Source organism: Pelmatolapia mariae, linkage group LG15, assembly GCF_036321145.2.
Source record: "Pelmatolapia mariae isolate MD_Pm_ZW linkage group LG15, Pm_UMD_F_2, whole genome shotgun sequence".
Taxonomy (NCBI): domain Eukaryota; kingdom Metazoa; phylum Chordata; class Actinopteri; order Cichliformes; family Cichlidae; genus Pelmatolapia; species Pelmatolapia mariae.
In genome coordinates, this window is record NC_086240.1 from 30342982 (window position 1) to 30368633 (window position 25652).

Below are 25652 nucleotides of genomic sequence, written 5' to 3' on the forward strand. Positions count from 1 at the left end.
ACACAAAGTCCATAGCTGACACAGATTAGAGATTATGGGCTAACCCATGTATTATTTAATAACCCACTCCCATAGGTTAACTCCTGATGATTTTGATATGTTTACTGACAGCTGGGACAGACTCCAGCCCAGACGTGGAGAGGTTGGAGCATGAAGCAATGGCTTCATGGTAACTTGTTAACTAGTTAATTTAAGCAATTGTTTAGTAAAAGTTGTACAAACACAAAAAATACGCCCCAAACGTTTCCTCTACAAAGAAAAAAAAAACATGACAGAAGCCACATTTGCTAAAATAAGTCACCAAATACACATTATCCTATTTACATTCAACATGTCAGCACTTAAGGGAGGTTCAGGCTTAGCTTACACTTTAGACACATCATAAACAAACACAGCATCAAATGGACGTGTGCTGTACTAATCCCTGGCTGCTAAAATCTGCAGGCCAAGCATCCTTGGCCAAGATGCTAAACCCCGATCGCTCCCAATTCATTCATCGTGTAAATCTGTGTGAATGTGTGTATGAATAAGACTTGTTGTTTAAAGCGTTTTGAGTGCTCGAAGAACCAGTCCAATTGCCATTCTTCGGATAAAAATTCCATATGCGGCCATCTGCTGAGACCGGTTCTCACCCCTACCGGTCTCAGCAGATGGCCGCCCCTCCCTGAGCCTGGTTCTGCTGGAGGTTTCTTCCTGTTAAAAGGGAGTTTTTCCTTCCCACTGTCGCCAAAGTGCTCGTTCATAGGGGGTCATATGATTGTTGGGTTTTTCTCTGTATCTATTATTGTACGATCTACTGTACAATATAAAGCGCCTTGAGGCGACTGTTGTTGTGATTTGGCGCTATATAAATAAAATTGAATTGAATTGAATATGAGGGATGAATATGAACCTAGTCCTTTAGTAATTTTAAGTAGTTGATTGAGCTGCTGTGCCACCTCCTCACGTGTAATAAACAGCACTGAAGAGTTACAGGAAACAATTGCCTTAAGAGTTTAATTTTGAAAGGTAGCTCGTGGAGTTTTCTGACCACCTGTCCCAGAACAGAATTATTAAAACCAACTATTGGCTCTTTCGCACATGCACAAACACCAGCATGTATTGCTGTGACTCAATACATAATCCCTGCTGACAGTTTCACAGTCTCACAGAAAGACTGATTGTCTTGGTGTTGAGGAGGAATTTGTGACACGAGCTGCCCAGAAGCCGACAGAAGTTTGAGTGTGGCGGGGATTTGGAGAAATTTATCATCAAATCATTACATTTTGCATTGAAACACGCTTAAAAGTCAAATGACGAAATAATTACTCCTTATATCTAACTAATTCCAGAGTCTCGTTATCTGTATTTAGAAACATAGACCAGCTAACACAGTCAGGAGGGAAGAAGAGAAAAACACTGCTAGCAAGTAAACATACATGTCAACAATGCTGATTAGCAAACAGCACAAGCTATACTTTTATAAATGTTTGGCAAGGAAGAAAATGTCCCCAGTGTGTTTGTAAAGCCCCAGGGATACAAACATGTTCTGGTGAGTAACCAGGGATGTACACACAAAAACTTTGTCACATGTTTGCCCCACAATGAACCTGGTTGGTAAAAGAAAATTTATGGATTCATGTTGATTGACACTGTCACCTCAAGAAGGTTCCTGGTTTGAACCTCCTGGTAGTCTAACTTCACAATTCACAAAGGGAAACTGGTTCTTGAGTTTCACAGGTCACAAAACATTGTTCTGCTCATCTGCTGTAGGTAAGAATATACTGCCAATATCTGAGTAAAGGAAGTGGTTGACGGTGTAAAAATTACCAGTCCAAACACCATGGCCACCCTTCATTGACCCACTATCAAAGGCAACATGAAGTAACAACCATTTCTCTACTTGGCTTCACATGACAGGAACAAAACAGCACGAGATGCACTGGTGTATGTACAAAACATGGTTATCTCTCCTGTAAATAAAGATCTTTTCACAGGGAGCAACTTTGCAACCTGCTGACAAAATAACACAGAGTCCTGGGAAAACACTAACACAGGTCATAATCACGCACGTCTATAATCCAGGGAGAAATCCAGAGGTCCTCTGGGAAAAAACTTTAAATTGCAGAAAATCTTGTGACCAGGCCATTTAGGCCACACGTGCTGGGATGGTGGGCACGCCCTGAGCAGGCTTGTCTAAATCGTCACCACATTGAACAGCTTTCTGCTGCAAAAACCTGCTGATCTTAAACTCACTGAGTATCTGAATAAAAGCTGAACTACAAACTTTTGCCCACATTTCACTACATAAACTGATCATTATGTGTAAAGTAAATAGGAAAAAGAGGGATAAATACACAGAACCAAAGATCTGACTGCTTGCCCTTGGCCTTCAAAGTGAAATAGGTCAAAGAAAAAAAAAACCCACTCAGTGGTTTCTAAATATTTGGAGCTAAACCAGATTTAGTCCACTTCGAACAACCTCACCCGAGAACCAACTTGGTGCACGTCATTGAGCATCATATGACATTTTGAATTTCCATCTATTCTGCATCTGACGTCTAAGACAGGACATCTACCATTGTCGGCAGTGGGTTAGAATGAAACCATTGCTTTGGTAGTGCAGCTGTTATTCAGTATCCGGGACCACATTCCAACCAGCTCATTTCTGTAAACCACTCATAGCTCTGTTCCAAGAAATCAACTTTTAGTTTCACATTTTACCTAAAAATGTGGTTGCATGATGGTGGCATGGTGGTACTGTTGCCTCACAGTAAGAAGGTTTCTGGTTTGAATGTGGAGCTGGTACTGTGCAGCTACACAGCACCAAGAAGTGCTCGTTACGGGTGAATGGTGACTGGTATCAGTACTTGGTAGGGAGATGGAATGTTTGAATTCCTACTGCTAAACATTATTATGACTAATACTGACTGACACATTCTTTCAAAAGACTAAACTAGAATTAATCTGATAGATTTCCCCTGACCTCGACGGTCTGTTTTGGCTACATCTCAGGCTTCACATTAGCGTCTCAAAGTGCATAACACTGACAGAAGGTTTGGCGAGCAACAAAAGGCCACAAGAAAAGCAGTTGTGCCCTGGATCTTGCTGCTTGTGAGGACTGAATAACAACTTTTCTTGTGTGGCTGGCAGGCAATAAATCCACTGCAGGCTGTTTCGTGCCTGCCACTGGTTAGAGGCAAACACTGCAACTCTGTCTACGGGGGGTGATGGGCCGGGCCTTCTCCCTCCACAAAGAACAAAAGTGCCGGCTACAGGCTGAGCCAGACAGCAGCAGCCATTTGGTGTTCTTACAGTATAAATAATACTGACTAGCGAGTGGGATGCAGCTGCACCTATAACTAATGATGCATCACAAGAATATTTCCTTACCACAACAACAGCTGTCACTGTGCATGTATCCTCTGTGCTTTACCAGGTTTTATTTCTTTAGATGAGTCTTAATCATGAAAGAAAAGCCGCCCCTTTCGGGGACAGCAGGACACCAGCACTCATTTTGCCCCTAGCAACCATCAGCTACCAACACCCTGTACAAATACAACTAAAGTATGTTCCTGTTTGCTCAGCGATTGCCGGGACTGGCCGACATGGGCCAGAAAACACACAAGCCCGTCTCATCGATAAGGCAGTCAGAGATGATAAAAGCCCATAATATTATACTTCTACCCTTCAGCCACTTTATTACTGTGGAATGTTCTTGGAGTAGATCATTATTACTGCGTGAATGATTGCACACTTATCTAAACATGAAGGGAGGCTAACGAAAACTAAATAACATCCTTCAGTTATATGATCTGGCGTCTGTGTGCCCACAAGTGCTGCTATGCCAGAAGGGAATGTTTATGAGGGCAGGACATTTAGCTAAACAAAAGCCATTGTGACCCAACAGGGGAAACAGCTCGTTTTATGGAAATAATAAAATCCAGGAACAATGTTTCAATTCATGAAGGTCAAACGTAATGAAGGGAACAGATGTGAAACAGCAGGTGGGTGAAAATAAATAAACCATGACAGATTTTGGCACACTTTGATAAAAATTGGAACAAAAAAAAGAAATTATTTCATATTTTTACAGAACTATACTTGGCTGTTACTTATTCAGTTTTTGCTATGTTTTGCTCATCCACCAACAACTGTTCACCGGCTACTTACTTTGTAAGTATTTGGTAATAGACTACAAAGAAACTCAGTCATAACATCATAATATAAAAAGACTGTCAGAGCTGTTTACACCTCCCCATTTCTCCAGTTCCTAAGATAATGACTATGAGAACAGATTATAATTAAAAGACAATCTGGCTAAGTGAACACAAATCATCTTATTTGCTGACATGCTATTATCTGTCAACAAGAGAAAACATAACACATGTGACTCAACAAATAAAACTGAATATCAGAAATGTCACTGTAAATAAGCCAAATGCAGTTAACACGGCTGATAGCGAACAAGTTTACCAAATACAGATAGGATTAACTCAGCTCTCAGTGCCACTAATGGCCTAATATCAAAGCACGTTAACTGCCCATTGGCAGCTAAAATATGCTAAATATGCTAAAATCATATTCTAAGAGAAGATTCATTTCTGTGTATATATACAGTTGTAATACATTTTCATTCATTTCCTCCAGCGAGGGTACTTACAGGTATCCTGTGCTGGATTAATTTGGGGGTTCCTACAGTTTACACACAGCTTCCTGACCATACTTAAAGTGCCAACAGACTCAGCCAACCTTTCTTTGTCACCTGTGACAGGAAGGCTTTCCACAGAGAGCCCTTAGTAATGTCACAGAGAGGTGATATACCATACCATAATCAGAACTTCATTTACCCAGTAGATTTAACACCCTTTGTTTTGTTTTTAACTTGGCCTTTTTCAGCTTTATTTGATAGGGACAGTAGAGACTGACAGGAAACCAGGGGGAAGACATGCAGCAAAAGGCTGCGAGTCGATTCAAACCAAGGCCAGCCGACCATAAACCAATGCGGCATATGGTCGCCTGGTCATCCCACTGAGCTAAACCAGTGCCCTTTAATACCCATTGTTAATAGAATAGGCTAGTTCGGCGACCAGCGTGAGCTAATGATTCTATAGCCTTCAGATGTGATCCTTTAAGGTGAAAAACTTGAGTACCTACCTAATGCCTAACATTGGCAACCCAATTTAGGTTGCCTTAAACACTTTGTTTCAACAGTGTTTTTTAAGAAAAAAAATGTAACAGGAACTTAAATTTTAAGAGGTTTTTTTGCACCCTTTACCTGTAGGGTTCTCACCGACCCTGCAGTGTGTGTTCAGGTAATGAAATGGTTTCTATAATTTGACCTAAATGGCTGGATTGGTTAAAGCTTGCCTGCCTACCATCCACGTGTTCCTGATTCTCAGTAATGATTTAAGTAAATACATCTGCCCATCCCCAAAAAATGATGCCTCCAAATTATGAAAATAAGAACCTGCCACGATTTATTAGGCAAATACAACCTAAAACATCAGATACAGTTCAGATTCAGTTTCCTATATTTTTTGAACCTTTGTATTACACTCATTATTCTGTAGTTAGCGAGTAGTTTATTAGGTTCACCTAACTGACATCACGAAATGAAATGTCAAAAAAAATAAATCAAGAACTGCCAACTTGTTCTTAAAATAATGCTTAAAATATTAATTAGATATGAATATCTCAGTGAGACATTTATAGTAGTTTTGCATTATAATATTGTTCAAACAGTTCAAAACCAAACCTGACCCAAACCTGTTATGCACAGTCAAGAGAATGAGTGATAAGAGAATGGTTCTCTCAATAACAAAACAAACACAGCAGCCGACAGTCTGGAGTTCACTGCTGCATGCAAAAGAGAAGTTCCTGTTTTTCATTCTACCTGCACTCCCTCCGTCCATAAACCCCACCCTATTGAACTCAACGTACACAGGAGAGATCATCTCTGACAGCCAACCAGCAGATTTACCCAGGTTGCCCAAGCATTATCTAAACACAGACTGTTTATGTCACACAGGTTTAAAGCTGTAGAACCTTAGTGTGCCATGTTATGCAACCTGCGGCCTGTGTAGAGCTGAGTGTAGGAACTCAATGCTTAAAGAAAAGAAGCAGCATGGACTAAAAATTGCAGGTTTCACTTTCTTGATCTACATCAGAACCTGCTGTGCTTACTCCTGCTTCAAATATTGATTTCCTGACGGTTTTCATCATCACCTAAGTGGATTATTTTTGACTTCCACCTCACCATCCAGAATAGAAACAGAAAGCAGACTTGGCATTCATGATAAGTAGTGGACATATCCTGAAACAGTCTCTGAGACAAAAGGCCAGACTGTAGAACCGGTTTCTCAGGAGAACGTATTTATTTATTTAGTAAATATTGTTTCTTCACAATGGAGCTGATCTTTATCTGATGTTTCTCTCTGATGCAAGCATTTTATTTCTTAGCATGAACATATAGTTATATTAATCTTATAGCATTTAGGCTATAAACATTTCTCTTCATTTAAAACACTGTCAATGTTGTTAGTTAACATGTACTCGTTATCTCATGTGGATTAGCTAGCTGTGACAGTATGCCACTTCCAGCATTAGCTCAGAAAGTCTTTACAATGAAACGAACAGTATATAAATAAGAAACTTTATGTCCTACTCCAGGGGAAGTAAGGGAAGTTCTAAACTAATAACTGAATCGGATATCGATCCAATCCAAACTGGCAAAGTTGGATCCTATATCTACAGTCAATGTATTCAGTTCCTTTGTACAGTGATGGTAAGTAACGTCACCCACTGTAACATTAGGAAATAATAAAACCGGCTCTAGTTCTTAACAAAATAAACAGAACCTGTGATGAACAACAACACATTATATATTACACATGACAAATACCACCAATTATTGCCGTTTCTTTTAGCTTTGCACAGTCCAGCACTCGGGTGACTTTTCTGGGATGGCTACTTTTGAGAAGACTGGTAACTGTCTTGAGCCTTTTCGATGTGTGAATAATCTTTCTCAGTGCAGAATCATGCAATTCTCAGTGCAACTTCCTGTTGTTTGGGAATGGCTTCATAACGCTTCCAAGAATGATGCACAACAACAGCTGCATCATGTCTGTCACACCTGACTTCTCCAAAACTGCAAACTGCTAAAACTTCTGCTTTTATATAGGCGCTCATGCTGAGATTCAGCTAATCAAGTGCATTTGATTAACAGAACCTGGTTGCTTTTATTTTCTTAATTCCTGTGGAAGCAGTAAGGGTGTTCTACTTCTGCATTTTGCCTTAATTTCTGTCCATCCATCCATTTCCTTCCACTTATCTGGGGCAGGTCACTGGGGCAGCAGCCTTACCAGGGAAGAATTTTTGTTAAACACAAAATTACACCATGTAATCTGCCACGTTCAGTTGTTCATCTGAGGTTATAGGTACCTAATTTTAATAATGTTATGATCTGTAAAACCTTTGAATTGACAGAGGCTGTACTGTATACCGTTTATACCACACAGCAACAGAAGCACACCAGTTGCTATCATAGCACAGAGAGCACGAACAGCTGTAAGATGTTTCACTCTAGCCATATAAACTGGGTTTATTTTACAATAGAAGATATTTTTAATCCAACTTACAAATGAGCTAAAATGTCACACTGGATTTCAAATGAAGCAAACCTAACTGTATAATATTTTTCTGAGGATAAATTCAACCAGTCAAAAAAATCCAATCCAAAACTTGTACATCGACATGAAAAGACCAAAAAGATCATGCTCATTATTGCTCCAAAACCAAAAACATTTTGCAGCTAAGCCAAGCTCTCTCCTCCTTTCCTGTCTCAATTCAACTTCATGCAGCGTGCTAGTTAATGAAGTGCACCGTTTGCTAAACCAAGCGAGGTGGTGGGTTGGGAGGCACAAAGACCCCTTTGTTCTGCTGGGAAACTCTCAAATATTTTAAGCAAGACAAATTTATGGTGCAACATTTAGGAGACAAGTGATGTGAGGCTTGTCCTGCTGAGAAATAAATATGACTTACATCCTACTACTTACAGTATTTACATCCACCTACGTTAGACCATATGACTGCACTATTATTCAGATAACCACAAAAAATAAATACATAAGATCTGATCAAATTTGTGGACTACTCAATATAAATCTTCTGGTAAGAAGGTTGTTTCAATACATTTTGTTGCATGGCTTAAAAAAGGCTTGATAACAAACAGAAACTGTGTGCATTAGCATTATTCTGTGAACCTTCAGACATACTAACAATTTAATAACATTAACATAAGTCTAGAAAACGATAATTGACAGGTTTGTATACTTTTGGGGTAGTTGAATGCCAGAGAATTCAAGAAAGAGCTACACTCACTTCTGTACAGAGTGAATGTGACACTACACTCCATACAACAACGCTGCTGATTGAGTTTCACTGTGCTCTTAATGTTTTTCCCACTGTTTAGTGTTAAGCAGAGGAACCTCCCCACTAAACCCTTGATTATACCCTTTTGCGGACACAAACAGCTGGAGAACTAACAGCCAAGTAATCATTTCTGTTATACTTCCTGTTATACCCTTTGAACTTCAAGTCCACTGCCTGGTAAAAAGTATTGTCAATGCTGTTGTATTACAGAGCAAAAAATGCAAAGATGAAAAAATGATTGGTATGATGTACACAAAGTTAAACAAAAACTGTTGACAGAATTCTGTTGGAAAAATAGACACTCACCAGCCACTTTGTTAGGTACGCCTCTTCAACTGGTAGTTAACACAACTATCTAATCATCCCGTCACATTGCAGCAGCTCAGTGCATTTAGGCATGTGGACATAATGAAGAAGACCTGCTTAAGTTCAAACTGAGCATGAGGGAAGAAAGGTGATTTAAGCGCCGTTGAACTTGGGATGGTTGTTGAGATGCTGATCTACTTGGATTTTCCCACACAACCATCTATAGGGTTTACAGAGAATGACCCCCCAAAAAGAAAGTATCCCATGAGCAGCAGTTCTATATACAAAAATGCCTTGTTGATGCCAGAGATCAGAGAACGGCCATACTACTTCAAACTGAGGAACAAACTGGGAACAGTAACTCAAATAACCATTTGTTACAACTGAGGTATGTGGAAGAGCATCTCTGAATGACAAACAGCACTTGAAGCAGATGGACTATAGAAGCAGGAAGCCACACTGGTTTCACTCCTGTCAGCTAAGAACAGGAAACTGAGGCTACAATTTACATAGGTTCACCAAAATTGGATCACCATCTAAATTTGGTTTGAAGATAAACAAAAAGTGAAAAATTGTATTTTCAGACAATTTAAAAGTCTTGGAAACAAACTAATTTTAACAAAGACTTTTTGTGTTTACCCACTCAGTGATTTTCCATTGATCAAAGGCCTACCAGACATCTGTATGGTACATTACTACAGCCATACCAAGCTGTTGTTTCAATAAGGAGAAGCCTTTTTTTCACTGACATTTTACTGAATTGTGAAAAGTTGTGTTTAGAGAGCTACACAATGTTCAAACAAATTCCAAAAAATAATATTTCTGGACAGCGGACAGTGGTTCATGTCCCATTTGAGAACTCTGTACTCTCCAGTGTGTGTTTATTCTATGTGGTTTGGATTTAAAGAAAAAGGCCCGTCACAACAAAATTAACCAAGCATCAATACGTGGCAAGTCCAGCCTCAATACAGCAATTACTCTGGCATTGACAAACAACTTTGCTTTGACAAAAGACCCTCACATTCTAAAAATGCAATAATTAATATTTGATTAAAAAGTTAAATGTTAAAAGTAGACTGGAGTACAACCCATTAGTTGGTCACTGTGTGCAAGTTTCCCAAAATTATAACCAATGTTTAAGGAGGAGTAGCAATGCTTTTGAATAGTGGATTAACCGACAGAGAGACGACAGGTAAAAGAATGAAAGTCTGTCTATAGCATAAGCTCATTGGTATTTGGCCAGATGAGCTAAAAATAACAGAATGCCTATTATACCCATTCCAAAGACAACATTCTTAAACTAACCACCCAAAGACACTGTGTCAGCTTTTGTCTGATCTCCCCTTGAATTACTTTAAAGATTTCTCCCCTCGAATTAAAGAGATCTGAAGTACAAGTGCAAAACACACAGATCATTTGCATAATACTTGTAATGGTTTAAATCCACTGAACAAACAACCAGCCAAGTTTCATAGTCCACGCTCTTGAACTCTTTCAAAACCCTAACGCTCAGTTTTCCAAAACTGTTCACTGCAGCACAGAACTATTGTAGATATTAGTGGAAAATAATTACTTGTTAAAATTAATCATTATCACTGTAAGAAAAGCAAAGGCAGCCTAGCAATGCTTCGCCCCAGGAGACAGAGACTGTTATGGTCTGATCTGATTATTCTGGAAAAGAATGCTGTGACAAAAGGATATATCCTATTTTTAATTTTCCAGATATCAAAAACAGAGCAATTTTATCATCAGAGGAGGAGGAGTTATGAAAGGGATGATTGTTCTTCCAAAGCTTAAAAGACAAAGCAACGCAACTGTATCCTTTTAACCCACTAAGCTCCACTTGTGAATGAAACATGACACCCAGTCAGATCTCCGTGATTTTAGCAGCCAGTTCTGCAAGTAAAAGAATGGTCCAACCAAATTTCTAACAACACCCGTTTCACGTACGTCAATGTGAATTGTTGACCAGAGAGGTATGACTCATCAATCATCACTACGCATCAAAATCACAATTTGACTATTCCAAGGATGTGACGCACTGCTCCACACCCTGTTTAGCACAAAACTACAATCAGGACCTGAAAGAGAGATTGTTGAGCAGGCATGCAATCTGACACCTGCTGAAAGGCAGAAACTGACAGGCTGTGAGAGGACAGACAGAGAGAAATACAACTGGCTTTTGCTTAACCAAACTATCTAAAAAAAAACAAGGGACCCTGAAAATGTAAAATCAGAACTTAACAACTGGGCCCGGCTCTACCAAGAGAGCTTGTGCACAGTCTTAAAATAAGTGGGTCTTAATTTTTTATCATCCACCAGATTGCCAGTAAACCACTTACACATACAGTACTCAAACAGTAAGGAACAAGATCACCGTAGCCTCAAATATAGCATGTTTCTGTGCCGTGCTGAAGGCTGTCTCTTGAACAGGACTTCTTTTTCTTCCATCAATAGTCCCCAAAAACCACAGTTCACCATATTCAGTCCATAATTTTACAAAATTGTATGTGCTTCAAATTTTTCAAAATGACAAATTACATTCGTGATAATTTAAGTTTAATTTATGGCTCAGCCTCCCTGGGAAAGTCTATGCCAGGGTCCTGGAAAGGAGAGTCCGTCCGTTAGTAGACCCTCGGATACAGGAGTAACAATACGGTTTCCGTCACGGTTGTGGAACACTGTACCAGCTCTTTATCCTCTCGAGGGTACATGGGAGTTTGCCCAACCAGTCTACATGTGTTTTGTGGACTTGGAGAAGGTATTCAACCGTGTCCCTCGGAGTGTCCTGTGGGAAGTGCTTTGGGAGTGTGGGGTGTTTGGCCCATTGCTACAGGCCATTCGATCCTCATACAACCGTTGCAAGAGCTTGGTCTGCATAGCCGGCAACAAGTCTGACTCGTTCCCAGTGGGTGATGGGCTCTGCCAGGGCTGCCCTTTGTCAGCGATTCTGTTCGTAATTTTTATGGACAGAATTTCTAGGCGTAGCCAAGTGGCGAAAGGCTTCCACTCGGGTGGTCTCAGAATCTCATCTCTGCTTTTTGCAAATGATATGGTTCTGTTGGCTTCATCGGGTGATGGCCTCCAGCTCGCACTGTAGCAGTTCGCAGCTGAGTGTGAAACGGCGGAAAGGAGAATCAGTACCTCCAAATCTGAGGCCGTGTCCGCAGCTGGAAAATTCATACACCCACGTGCAAGAATTATGATTTGGAAATGAAATGCTGAATCATAGTTGCCCAGTTCCATCTACCTGCTTTATATATATATATATATATATATATATATATATATATATTGTCAAATTTAGCATATGAAAATTTCTAATTCTAATAGATCTCTTATTCTACAGGGGTTTAAGGGTACTGGACTGATAATGGTGGTTAGGCTTCTTAATGACTTCTAATGTTCTACAGATGTTAAGGTTAGCAAAGGACCAAAAATTCTTCATTGCAGGTTGGAACCCCTAAAATATATTTTAGGGGTATTTTTAGGGGTATACTTAAGAAAAAATATTTTTAAAAGCAGTTTTTACTACTGAAGAGGACAATACATATAGGGCAAATAAATGATAAAAAACGAAAGAGGAAATAGTGGAGGACACAGTCAATGAAGCCTCCACAGTAGGATTCAGGTCACAGACCTCTACATATCCAACCCACCGACAACCAACCAAAGCTGCAGACAGTCATCAATAGACAGCTACCGCTAGATCACCTAAAAAAAAACCTTATTTTACTTTTTCTAGGTATTTTTTCTTTTTCATATCTAGACTGTTGCATGGCTGTCCTTCTGTCTTTTTTTCTAAAAAATCAGTGCCAGTGCCAGGAAGATGACACCAGGATGGCACCATAACCCTTAAACCAGTATGAGAGGGTTTAAGTTCTATATAAAAGCTCTACAGCAGTTTCCAAAATGACAAAGATTAGTAACTACTTTAACTTGCACAGATGACATTGTGGAGTAATGCCAGGACAGCAAATTTTTGAGACTCACTGCTTCAACACATTCATGTAGCCAGAGATGTTTTACTGTATATCAAAAATCTGACAGAGGCTAATTAACGCAGGAAGTTCTCCAAAATACTAAGGGAGGATTCAGGGTCATCTGATCCAACCGTAACTATATACTTAATCAAAGAAGAAAGTTCTAGGCCAAATCTTAAAAGTAGAGAGGGTTCCAGTGTACTGAATCCAAACTGGAAGCTGGTTCCACAGAAGAGGGGCCTGAAAGCTGAAAGCTCTACCTCCCATTCTACTTTTAAATAGTCTAGGAACCACAAGTATACAACAGAGACAATCTGCTGACTACCTTGAAAAACTAAGAGCAAGCGCATCTGGGAAAAAGAACCATTCATTTTTAAAATAATCTCACTCTATTTTTTCAGAAGACTGTATATCCAGTAGATATACAGTAAAACCTGTTCTATGTTGAAAGATGAGTAAAATGCAGTGGAACCAAAGTCTACAAAATCCCCACGCCAAAGAGTGACAACCACATACTATACGGCTGAAAGCGGCTGTCCTGGGTTTGAATCCACGTCATTTAAATCAAGTGGACTTTTTGAGCTTTTATGTACAGTCGACATGTCTTAGTAGAAACCTCACTTTCATTTAGTGTAGTGTGATATCAGTTTTCTTTGTGAAAAATGTACACACCACCCACTACATCACAGGCAAAAAGAGGAACTGAGAACATGCAACACGTTGCTGAGTGAGTTTAAATGTTACTGGGTGGCAAAGGGGCATGGAAACTACACTGAGTTTGGTCATTACTGATGGATATGCTGATGCAGAGTCATTTACTGTGTTTACACCATACAGTGCTCAGCTCCCCTCCAGCTGACCATGTTATACATGAAACCAGAGACCTTTACATAACAGCTCACCAGCCTGTCTGGCCACATTCTGTGTCTATCGGCAGGACTTGCTGAGTGACATACTGACTTGCACTCAAGCAACACGACGTCCCCTCTACTGACCTGACAGAGTCAAATGTGACAGCTGGCTACCGAATCTTACAAAGTGATTATAAAAATAAATAAACACATCTATTGTGTGAAGCTGTATGCAGAAATATTGTGAACTATCCAAGTGACAGTGTTTTGTCATTCAGTAAATGTACACTGCAGCTTTTTTTTTAAGACAGAGAGAGTGGCACTCCCATATTGCTCACATGATGGGGGGAAGAGAATCTGACAATGAGTCAGAAAATTTTTGATAAGAAGGTACAAGTTGTTTTCTTTTTACTTCTTACAGGCAACACTGATGTTTTTCTATTGCAGCCTTGATCATGATCGTGGTGATCATGTGGTGCAGAGGCCACCTGTGTATGCCAGTGGTCTCAAAGCAGCAGGAAGTTTACTCCTGTAGTTTGGCCGTGTGCCTTGTTCTCAAGATTTTCAGAAAACTGACCTCTGATCTCTAACCTTGAGGTCAAGGTCACTGACATTTGAACTCGTCTGGGATTTTAAGTAGATACACCTATGGTATAAATTTGAAACGTCTATGTTGCTTCAATCTTGAGTTATCACATTCACAAACTGCCGCAGGGTGACCACAATAACCCATCAGCCTTTTACTGCTGAGGGATAAAAAGCATTTATTATATTCAGTAAAATATTATTCTGCACATGCCCTCTTTATCAGTGGCATGGCAGTGAGGAGAAGATAAGATAAGAATAAAAATCTTTGAGTAAGCTGTAAAAAATCAAGTCAAAAAACATAAATTAATCAATTCTGCACCTTTTTAAATTGTACAAGATACATTAAGGTGTACAAACCACATGTAGTTACAGCAGCAGTCTGACCCGTTAAATATAATACGATACTTTATCTACTGAAATTTTGCAATTTTAGGTTTACTTCACAAGTAAAAGGGTGAAAACTGCTGTTAAATATATCTAATGAAGTGTTAAAAACATTCCTTATGAGAAGAGAAAATGCTTCTCATGGTTTTATGTGTGCAGGCAGTATGTTTGTGGAAACAGTGCCAGTGCCAGCATCAATGTCGCCAGGATCCTGTTTGTGGACTTCAGCTCTGCCTTCAACACCATCCTTCCAGACCATCTCCAAGGCAAGCTTTCCCAGATGAATGTGCCTGATCCCATCTGCCGGTGGATCACTGACTTCCTGACGGACAGGAAGCAGCATGTGAGGCTGGGAAAGAATGTCTCGGACTCCCGGACCATCAGCACCGGCTCCCCTCAGGACTGTGTTCTTTCTCCTCTGCTCTTCTCCCTGTACACCCACCAGTCTGTCAAGCTAATCAAGTTTGCAGATGACACCACCGTTATTGGACTCATCTCGGACGGGGATGAGTCTGCCTACAGGAGGGAGGTTGAACGTCTGGTGTCCTGGTGCAACCACAACAACCTGGTGCTGAATGCCCAGAAGACAGTGGAGATTATTGTGGACTTCAGGAAGCACACAGCCCCACTCCCCCCCATTATCCTGACTGACACCCTCATCACCTCTGTGAACTCATTCCGCTTCCTGGGTACCACCATCACCCAGGACCTGAAGTGGGAGTCCACCATCACCTCCATTATAAAGAAAGCCCAGCAGAGGATGTACTTCCTGAGGCAGCTGAAGAAATTCAACCTGCCAACATGGACGATGATGCAATTCTACACCGCAATCATGGAGTCCATCCTCACCTCCTCCATCACCGTGTGGTACGCTGGAGCCACTATCAGGGACAAACAGAGACTGCAGCGTGTTGTGTGCTCTGCTGAGAAGGTGATTGGCTGCAGACTCCCATCTCTGCAGGACCTGTACACCTCCAGGACACTGGGGCGTGCAGCTCGGATCACAGCTGACCCTTCTCACCCTGGACACAGTCTGTTTGACCTGCTCCCCTCAGGCAGGAGGCTCCGGTCCATTCGCACCAGAACCTCTCGCCATAAGAACAGTTTCTTCCCCTCTGCTGTTGGACTCATGAACAATAACCATATGACTGTTCCCACCACTAACACATGACCCTACACTATGTTCACTGCATCATCCAACGTTCGGCACTGATCACCACCTGCACTCATGTATATATCTATCTACTTAGCACTTTTAATTCTTATTTTTATGTCTATTTAAGCATTATATGACAGTATGTTTGCACTAAGCACCGCAGCAATTTCCTAATGTTGTAAACCTGCTCAACATTTGGCAATAAAACCCTTTCTGATTCTGATTCTGATGTCATCACTTATCCACTTGAACTATATTCTATTACTTTTCCTTTCTACTTGAAAAACATGCCCCAGTTCATTAACAGCTTCAAAACGAAATGATCAATATGACCATCCTTGGGCTGTATGGATTAGAACCACTCAGGAGACTTTTCAGATAAAATATTTTAGTTTACTTTATTTCTTTGACCTTTTTAAAATTTACTAAATCTGTCAGCGATTCTGATTATAATGAATCTGTTCTGAATATCCTGAGCTGCATCTCTGCCAAGTTTCATTCAACAGACATGAAGCAAAATAATGCTACATTCATTTTAATTTTAGCAGTCGCGGGTTGCCCCTTTACTAACTTTACTCTGTGTTTTAGTAGCAGACTGTACCTGTTCCTTGTAGGGAACTAGACTCAAAACTACAAAGGAGCATGTATCTCTCTATCTTCTGACCAAAATGGTTACCAGTTCTTACTGTCTGTTCTCCCATTAAGAACTTCAAAGCTAATCACTTAAAATCCTCATCTTGGACAAACTCTGATACTATTCTATATATCACGCTAAAAGAAACATCCAGACTAAAGAGTCTGCTTGAAAATATTGAGTAAAAGTCTTCACAGGATTTTGTGATATTTGCTGATGTTTATCTCTGCAGCAACTGATGTCATCTCGGCATCTACCAGGTCGCTGGCAACCCATTTAGTTAGGGTTAGGGTTTTTCACGAGTTTCATTTATGATAAAAAGGGACGTCTATTTGGATTAACCAATTCAATTCAATTCAATTTTATTTATATAGCGCCAAATCACAACATCAGTCGCCTCAAGGTGCTTTATACTGTAAGGTAGACCAAATGGAAACAATCTTGGCATAACAACCGTGTTGCCAAAATGAACGTATTCAACTCCATGTGAAATGTAACATCTTCTAGTTTCTGAAAATTAGCCTATTTAGCAAGTGGCTAAAACAAAAATATCCTTGACATTAACATTTATACTAAGCAATGACTTAGTGGGTGTTAAGAGGTTAAAGGGCCTGAGAACAACATGGTCATGTAAGGCCTTAGTAATGAAAACAGTAACTTACAGCAATTTCCCTGCAGGCAGACATTGATATTCCAGTGCCTTCTATTTGTTTCAGTGCATACTCCTTCTCATCTTTCCTGTGGTGAGAAAAAGACAAAATGAAGACTATTAGAAGATGGCCAACAAAAAGGTTTTTTGAGGGTTTGATTAGTAAAGGAGGTGTTTTGCAAGGAGGATGAGGACAGCAGAGGGCATAAAAAACATCCTGTGGTTCAAGTTCCACAACTGTCATAGAGGAATCCATGTTATTAGTGATAGCTTTTGGCAGCAAAGATCCATTAGTTCCCTGCAGGAGTGCTCCCTAGGTCTGGATCACTGCCCCCAGTGAAATTCCCCTTGATGCAGGGACGAAAACTCAAACTACACACTGACACTTCCAAAGCTCTCAGTTGGCAATTTTCCTCTTTTTGCAAGGTAGTCATTTGCCGTTGTGCATCAAATTTGAGCATGAAAATCAGTTAATAAGTGAAATGTGAGCCCGCAGGGCCGAGCACTTTCAGCAGACCAATATTGATTATTTGAGATAAGCAGAGTTCCGGTTAAGGAAGCCCAGCCTGAACACAGAGCAGTGGAGAAAATAAGGGCTAAAAGGATTCATAAGTCTGTTTACAACAAGCAAAGAGGCATGACTAAAATGTAAACACACTCAGTGGACAGTGTCCAATAACAACTTCATTCAGTGAGCAGCCTGCACAGATCAAAGAGGTCCTCATGGTGGTAATATCAAACACTCTTCAGCCTAATTTGCATTGGAGATGGTCACGGATTAACTGGAGCTCTCAGGCACACATCTCTAATACTAATTAAGCTGCACAGATGCTCAAAACAGCTCAAACATTTAATCCTTTAGTCTATAAAAAAATTTGCACATTAATATAATCAATTTACTCAATAAAACAGTTTATCCACTCCGTAATGCAAACCAGGACAAACTTACAGAGCTTGACATATAAAGACGGATCCAAACACTGTAAACCCAAATCTATATGCTTGAAATTTGAATTTTATGTCAGAAGATGAAAGTGATTATGAAACAGCTTCACTGTTTTATAGATTAAGGAAGCCCCACTTAAACACATTACACTATTAACGTATATAGTGTTTATTTCTACTTTGTGCGTCTTCTGTAGTCTATATAGTGCCCATAGTGCCCTCTGTGCTTGCAGTACTAATTATGAATGTTAGCTAACAGAGGTGAGAATTACCAGATATCCCAAAATACAATATTATCACAACACTTCACTCACAATACAAGACTATTGCTATTTTTAACCTTTTTTAATAACATTATCAACATTTAAAGTGCAAATTATGACTTCAAAAAACTGTCAATATCTGGTTTTAGCCAATAACATAAAGTTATCTCACTTCAGGATTTTTTTTGTTTTTGTTTTTGTTTTTGGTTTTTTTGGGTGGGGGGAGTAAAATGAGATTGCCAAGAATAACAATATTGTCACTAAAATTTAAAAGAAATGTTGCCTTCTTGCCTTATGACCGAGTTGACCTGCTGCTAGCAGTTTCTAAATTCGACAGCAATTATTTGCTAACCTTTAGCAGTCTGTCTGAGACTCACTGCAGTCAAGGCTGCAATTGTTTGTAGAAAGGTTGCCTCCCATCAGGAGACCTGTGCAATCACAGTGTATTCAAAAGTGGTGGTAAAGGTGCAACAACCTCAAGCTTTGAGCAACCATTACCATTGGTTGCTGGTCACCAAATGAAATTTTGTTGTATCTTTCAACAATGACAAGTGCGTTATCACAGTGTGAAAAAAGCCACCATTTTTGTTCTAGCATGTGTGTGACTGAGCCATTGGCTTGCTCTGAATAACTGTGTCCAGTGTCTGATGGTTTTTCAGTTGAGCCAATTTAATGTAACGTAACGTTAGTCAAGCAAACTTACATTAAATTGGATGGTTGTGCATGAGATGCACCCTCTTCTTTGTAGTACTCCCAGAGTATTTTAATTCATTCATAACACTGATATTTGGCATCCCTCTATAAATAGATTATTGCCATACAAAATATCGCAATACTATGCTGTATAGTTTTTTTTTAACCCCACCCATGTTAGCTAAATTATTCCACATGCTTTTTCCACATGCTTTTTTCTGTCCTGAAACATTTGTGTTGACTTGATAAGCAAAAGTAACTGTAACTATCAAGTGTATTTGGCAATTTTAATTCTGAAATTTTAATTCTGAAAATGTTTGATCGAAAGTTTTAAAAAAAATACTCGGGTGTGTCCCTCATGATCTGTCTGCTAGACGTTACTAATGAGACACCCCACTCACCCCACTGTTATCCATGGTAACTGGCCAGTGTTGTGGTTGTTTCTTCAAGTTGGTTGTTGTCTTTTTTCCGAGTGTCTTAAATATATGCGCATATATCCATACAGTATATGCATCATCTCCAAAGCAGGAGGGTTTAAGCCATGTGGCACATCAGCAGTAACTTCAATAAATATCAGTTATTCACAACCCAAACAGGCACTGTCAGATCTACCATAGACAGTCAAAGAAAGAGTCACAGTTTTACACTAACTATTATTATTTGCATTTCTGCACCGTGTTCACATATGGATACATTTTTGTATGACAGAGCTTTAACCTGTATTTCTAGATCGCACGGCGGACTATGTTCACAGACAGTGATCTCTGGAGACACATCCATCAAATTAAAAATGAATGTTTTCTTCATGAAAGAGCAAAATGTCTCAGTGTAAATATCATGTTTCTATGTTGGATTCTGAATTCATTGTGATTTTAAAAATCACTACATTCTATTTTTAATGGGTTTTTGAGAACATGCAAATTGTAATATTTTATTATATTCTTAACAATCCCTGAAGTGATTGTTCTTTTGGTTTCTATGAAGCAGGCCTAGAGCACTCTGAGGAGACACACCACTGACTATCAATCCTTTTCAAATTGGCGACACATTGCCCCACAACACCCGCAGGGCAAGTGTTGGCTTATCTGCTCAGGCCCCTTCAGGCCAGCGCACAGATCTTGTGATGGTGTGCGTGAGCCAGCTCAGTCTGCTTATGCCATAATGTCTCTACGGTTCACGTCTTCCTCAAAATTTGGAACTGCGGTCTGGTGCCCTGGTGACTGGCTCTTGGCAGATAATAACACCCTTAAAATACACATACACACACACACACACACACAAGTCAGAGAAAATCAGCACTGGTAATGTCTGAACAAAGTTTTCTTTGGACCTGAACTGCTGTGATTTCGTAGAACATTGTCACAGTACACCCACAACAAGCACTAAAAATAGCTATAAAGAAATGAATAAAACTTTGCTTTTTATGCTGTTTATCCAACAGTCGCGGTTAAAAGAAATTCCAATGACTTCCTGACCCATACATCCACCATGAATTCCTTCCAGGACTAACTTTATGGCACTGTAAAAACATGCATCCATCACTGATATCGCTATCTATAATATAGTTATTAAGACACACTGAGCTGTTGGTGGGACGTGTTCCACTTGTAAAAAAGCAAAACTGGATCTTTATACTTCCAAGACACAGCATTTTCACATGACAACAAGGCCCCTTAGGCTCCTTAAGCTTTCTTAAGTCGTGAAAGCAGCAAACAATAAAAATTATGCATTACTTTAAATTCTGCTGCAAAACTGGGGTAAGTCATGAGTAACATTTTAGGTACTGGGAAAAGGAGGCTTTGATAAGCATTAACAGGTTCACATTTCTGGGAATTTATAACGCTCTTTATTCTCAGGGCCTTGCATCCTCTGAGGGTCCAATCCAACTCTCCGTCAAATTTCTGAATGACGACAGCTCTGTCAGGAACAGAAACAACGACCACATTCTATATTTTAAGTTCTCGTCTTGGGCCTGGATACATTTATTTTTCGGACCATAAGGCACACCGGATTATAAAGCGCACTGTCGATGAACCTGTCTGTTTTCATACATAAGGCGCACCGGATTATAAGGAGCATTAAGCAAAACAAAACTGTCAGACAAGTCAAATTTTACTCAACTCATTCTTCTTGCTTCCTCCACTTCCATACCATTGATTCATTAATGTTGAATTCTCTCGCAGCTGCTCTATTCCCATGTTGTTGCTGTATATTAATGACTAACCTCGTATTGTGGATGGATTATCTTAGTTGTTCTGCTGACTGAAGCTTGGTCTGTTTACAGCATCCTGCCATGCGATTGCTTGGCAGGATGCTATTACGTGGAAAAAAGTTAGCATTCATCCTCCAGCTTCACTGTATTTACGTAATGCTAACATAGCTGTGTTGCTAGCGATCGCGTAGCACATCATTATATACCAGCTAGCCCAACTTCACTAACCCTACAAACGTCACTGCTGTTTAGTTTCATTTATTTTGGAAGTGATGGCAGAGCTGTAGGTTTTAATTTTTTCAGAAATCTCTCATTCAGAACATGCTATATCATGTTTAGGTGGAAACTAGTGAGATAACTTCCTGCTAACTTCTAACTCCGTTAAATTTAATAAATTCTGTTTTCATGGATGCCTGGATGTTAAACTTAATTGTTACAGCTGGTAAAGCAGCAATGCTGATCATTTTATTAAAGATGAAAGAATTTAGACAGTTTTTAACTCTCAGTGATGCTGCAGTGTTCGTTTAACTTTGGGACCTGAAGCGGACAGAGTTTTGGACCCAGATTACTCCGCGAGGCTCCTGACTACGGTAGCCGTAATGCTCCGACAATCCATTAAGCGGTGCGGCTTCGTAGCTTACCAAAGTCAATCTAAAAAAAATTTTGACAGATTTTTGAGTCCCGTGTACCACATAAAATCAGTTTGAGGTCAGTAAGCACAAGCAGAATTCATACATAAGGCGCACCGGATTATAAGGCGCACTGTCGATTTTTGAGAAAATTAAAGGATTTTAAGTGCGCCATATAGTGCAGAAAATACGGTATGTTGACCATAGCTTTGAAAAGATCGACAACATGTTTGGGTGTTTTACTTAAATCACAATTTCACTTTGTTAGTAAGACTTGTCTGTTTGCCATCACTTGGCTAGTGCTCTAATGACATAAATACCAACAGCAAAGGAGTAAATTCAGCTAATAAACATCTCTTCCTTCTTGGAACCCACATATGCAGGATGACCTGCACTAGACAATAATGAAGAATAATAAAAATCCATAATATTTCAGCCAAGTTACTTTATTTCTTCTATAATTTCATAAGCACACACCATATAATCTATATTAGCACTGAAAGAGCCATTTATGCCAAACCTTAAATCCCCTCTCAGATATCACCACTGCAGAAAAGACATACCATAAACTGACTGTGCTCCCCTTTTGACCTTGCATCACACCTCTATTATCCTGCCCATGTGAAAGAGAACACAACAAGATACTCCCTGCAGCCTTGACTCAACTTTTACAATTCAGCATGTTAATGACAAATTGCAATGAGTTTATAGTTTGGAAAGCACTAATGCCCCCTTAGTTTTACATGAACTCGGCCCACTAACTAATGCAATACCAGTGGTTAATTGTCTACTTTATGTTACTCCATACATACTATTGGCTAAACTGGAGTCAAGTAGCTTAACATTGCTTTTAGACTCACTTAGTTTAAATCCAACATATCTACACTGCTGATAAAGTTACAATATTGCAATATTAACAAACACAGTGAGGAAGAAACAGTCCGACTGATCTACAAACCTGAACTGTTTCAGATTTTAAAGACACTGAATGATTGTAAAAGTTTTTAATATATCAATTCTCAAAGTAAATGAAGACTAAAAGGCCTTCTTTAACAGCTTGGGTAAATTTTTATTTGATTCTATTACAAAGATTTTTAAATGTTAATAATAATTTCATTATTTGAGTTGTCTATAGAGGTTATGGCCACATTAGCAATACAGACGAAACTTTGAAAGAAATAAAGCTAATAAAGCTTAAAATTTATTTCATGTTTTTTAATCTTTTTGGAAAAATACAAAACATATTTAAAATACAAGTGCATGGAGGTGCAGACATTTTATAACCATAGCTATACAAACATGAACAAAAAACAACTGTTATACGTGTATTCTTAACCAGTTATTAATATTGACTTGATAATGGTTATTATCAATGTGGAAAAGCTAGATGTTCCCTGTGACATTCCTTTTAAGTTGGATCTAATTGGAGTGATACTGTTCCTACTGGTAATAAAACAGTGCTTAGCTTTGCTATAACAACACTGACAATTCAATTCCATTCCATTTTATGTATATAGCGCCAAATCACAACATCAGTCACCCCAAGATGTTTTATATTGTAAGATTAAAGACCCCACAGTAATATAGAAAAAATACCCAACAATCAAATGACCCCCTTTGAGCAAAAAGTGGGAAGAAAAAAACTCCCTTTTAACAGAAAGAAACCAGAACCAGGCTCAGGGAGAGACAGCCATCTGCCATGACTGGAAAAAACAATATTTATTTACATATTTACTTTTTTCTTCTTACACCAGATTGTATATTTGTACATTTTTATACATTTTTTTCTGTTAATACTGTTCATATGTATATAGTGCTGCAGAACTGTGCCGTGCCCCCCCACACACACATGTTTGGACTGAGTTAGAGATGCTCTTTATCTCACTGTACAACTGTATAGTGACAATAAAGGCATTCTACTCTATTCTATTCTGAAACAAGTATTACATGGGGAGAAGTCAAATTGGGCCATCTGTATAATAAGTTCATCTAATGCTTAAAATTAGTTTCTCCATCTCAGATTTCGAGAAAACTTTATGACAAAGCCTTTGAAAGACGGGGGCAGCAAAATCAGCTCTTAATGCACTGTGCCCTTGGTTAACGCTGCTTTTCTTGAATGTATTTTTTAGATCAGAGTGATTAAACTTTTGGCTATCGTACAAATGAAACTTGTAGTATTCAAATAGGAAGCGCACTGGCCGGATTTTGCCAGTTTTTTTGGACTGGGATTTTGCCAGTTTGCATAAGGAACAGTGACACCGTTGGCACAGCAGAGCAGAAATGTGAGAACGTATCTGTCCTGCTTTCAGTTGCTGATATATACATCGTGGTCACACGCTGTCATATGCTTGTCAGTGAGTGTAAGCAGCAAATGGCAGAAAGAAAACAATGTGTGTCAGAAAGAGGAAGAAAAAAAGTTTGGCACTCCACAATGCTGAAAGCGGGGCCAAGAAAAGACGCTGAGGTGTCACTATCGCGCGAAGTGACGATAGAATACGATAGAAGCTACCTTTGCTGCGACCGCCAACAAGACACTTGTCAGAAAATAAACAGCACCGCGGCTTTACACTGTTGTTTGGGGGTGTTGGGGAGGAGGAGGAGGAAAGGGGGGAGCTGTGAGGTTGGGGACGGAGGAGGTGGGGGGGGGACCGTTGGTGAGTGAGTGCGTTACATGAAAACAAAAACACAGAGACACGGGCTATCGCTTCGGGGAGCTTCAAATCGAACGCCCCGTTCAGAACATAACCGAGGCGTGTGTTCACAAAATGCATCCCGCGGTCAGTTTTATGTCAGCATACACAATAACGTTCACGGTTATCTTACCCGTCTTTGCGCTTAGCTTTATAAACGTGCCCGTAGGTGCCTCGACCCACTTTGCAACCTTCATATTCGAACAGATCTTCTACTCTCTCTCTCTCGGCCGCCAGCTTTGTTTTGAAGTCGTAATCCATTTTAACCCATAAATACGCCTTAATTTACAATAAAATAAAATATTAATTATAACATGCATTAATTAAATAATCTGGTCGTTTTATTCCCCCACCATTTCCTTGTTTGGGATTTTGGTCTGCTCCGCTTAATGTTCACTGGCTCGTTGACGTTTCTAATTGGCGCGCGTGGCTCGCTGGGTATGGTAGTTCTTGTGAGCAGGCGCCGCAGTTCGCCGCGTTGTCAGGCAAGCTATGGCAAACTACAACCCGCGTTTCTCGTTGCTGTTTGTTGCACTTTGCGTACTCATGAAAGCTCTTCAAAAATGCGGCCGTCGGTGGTTTGAGGTTACCTTTTTTTAACGTCACGTAAGATGTAAATGAGCTAAACGTATCCTCGTTGGCTGGATTATTATTATTATTATCATTATTATTATTATTATTATTTAATGGTCGTAATAATAATGGTATTGCAAAAGCTGAACAAATGTGTAAATGTGTATATATGCAGTGTATTTATTTAATATAGTTAGAGTGACCACTTCCCACCAAACTAAATGTGATCCGAAGGGTATGGGACCTATTACAAATTGTTTAAAGATATCAAGTGCTCTGTGTAACTTAAGGATATGTGCAAGCATCCTGGGTTTGGGGGGTTGTTTTTTCGGGGGATAATATTAGTTTTCCAACTTCTTAACTGTTATTTTAGCTGCTGTTTTTTCTGATAAGCATCTAAGGGTTTAAGTAGATCGCTGCATCTCTTTTTAAGACACAATTTTCTTTTGAGATTCAGATTCATTTTTTACTTTTGTGAACTACAGTCAGCCAAAAAAAGAAAAAGAAGAAAATTGTTTAGTGCAGTTACAGTGGTAAACATATGAAACGTCTTCCATAAATAAAGGTTATGAAAAAACAAAACATCAAGATGGAAGACCCTTGCCTTCTGTAATAATCGATAGGTTTTTGACATGCACACACACCTGTATATGTAGATGTAGTGATGTCATGTCACATGTATGC

At 39.5% G+C, this 25652-nt stretch overlaps 1 protein-coding gene across 1 annotated transcript in view; it reads right to left on the bottom strand.

The window, feature by feature from the left end:
• Window positions 1-24756, bottom strand: part of cdk19 (cyclin dependent kinase 19) — a 49670-nt gene extending 24914 nt beyond the window's left edge. The window contains exons 1-2 of the mRNA XM_063495183.1: window positions 24529-24756; window positions 16977-17052 (exon numbers count right to left, since the gene is read on the bottom strand). Coding sequence (XP_063351253.1) covers window positions 16977-17052; window positions 24529-24656 — 204 coding nt within the window. The 5' untranslated portion in view covers window positions 24657-24756. The remainder of the gene's footprint in view (window positions 1-16976; window positions 17053-24528) is intronic.
• Window positions 24757-25652: the final 896 nt, after the last annotated feature.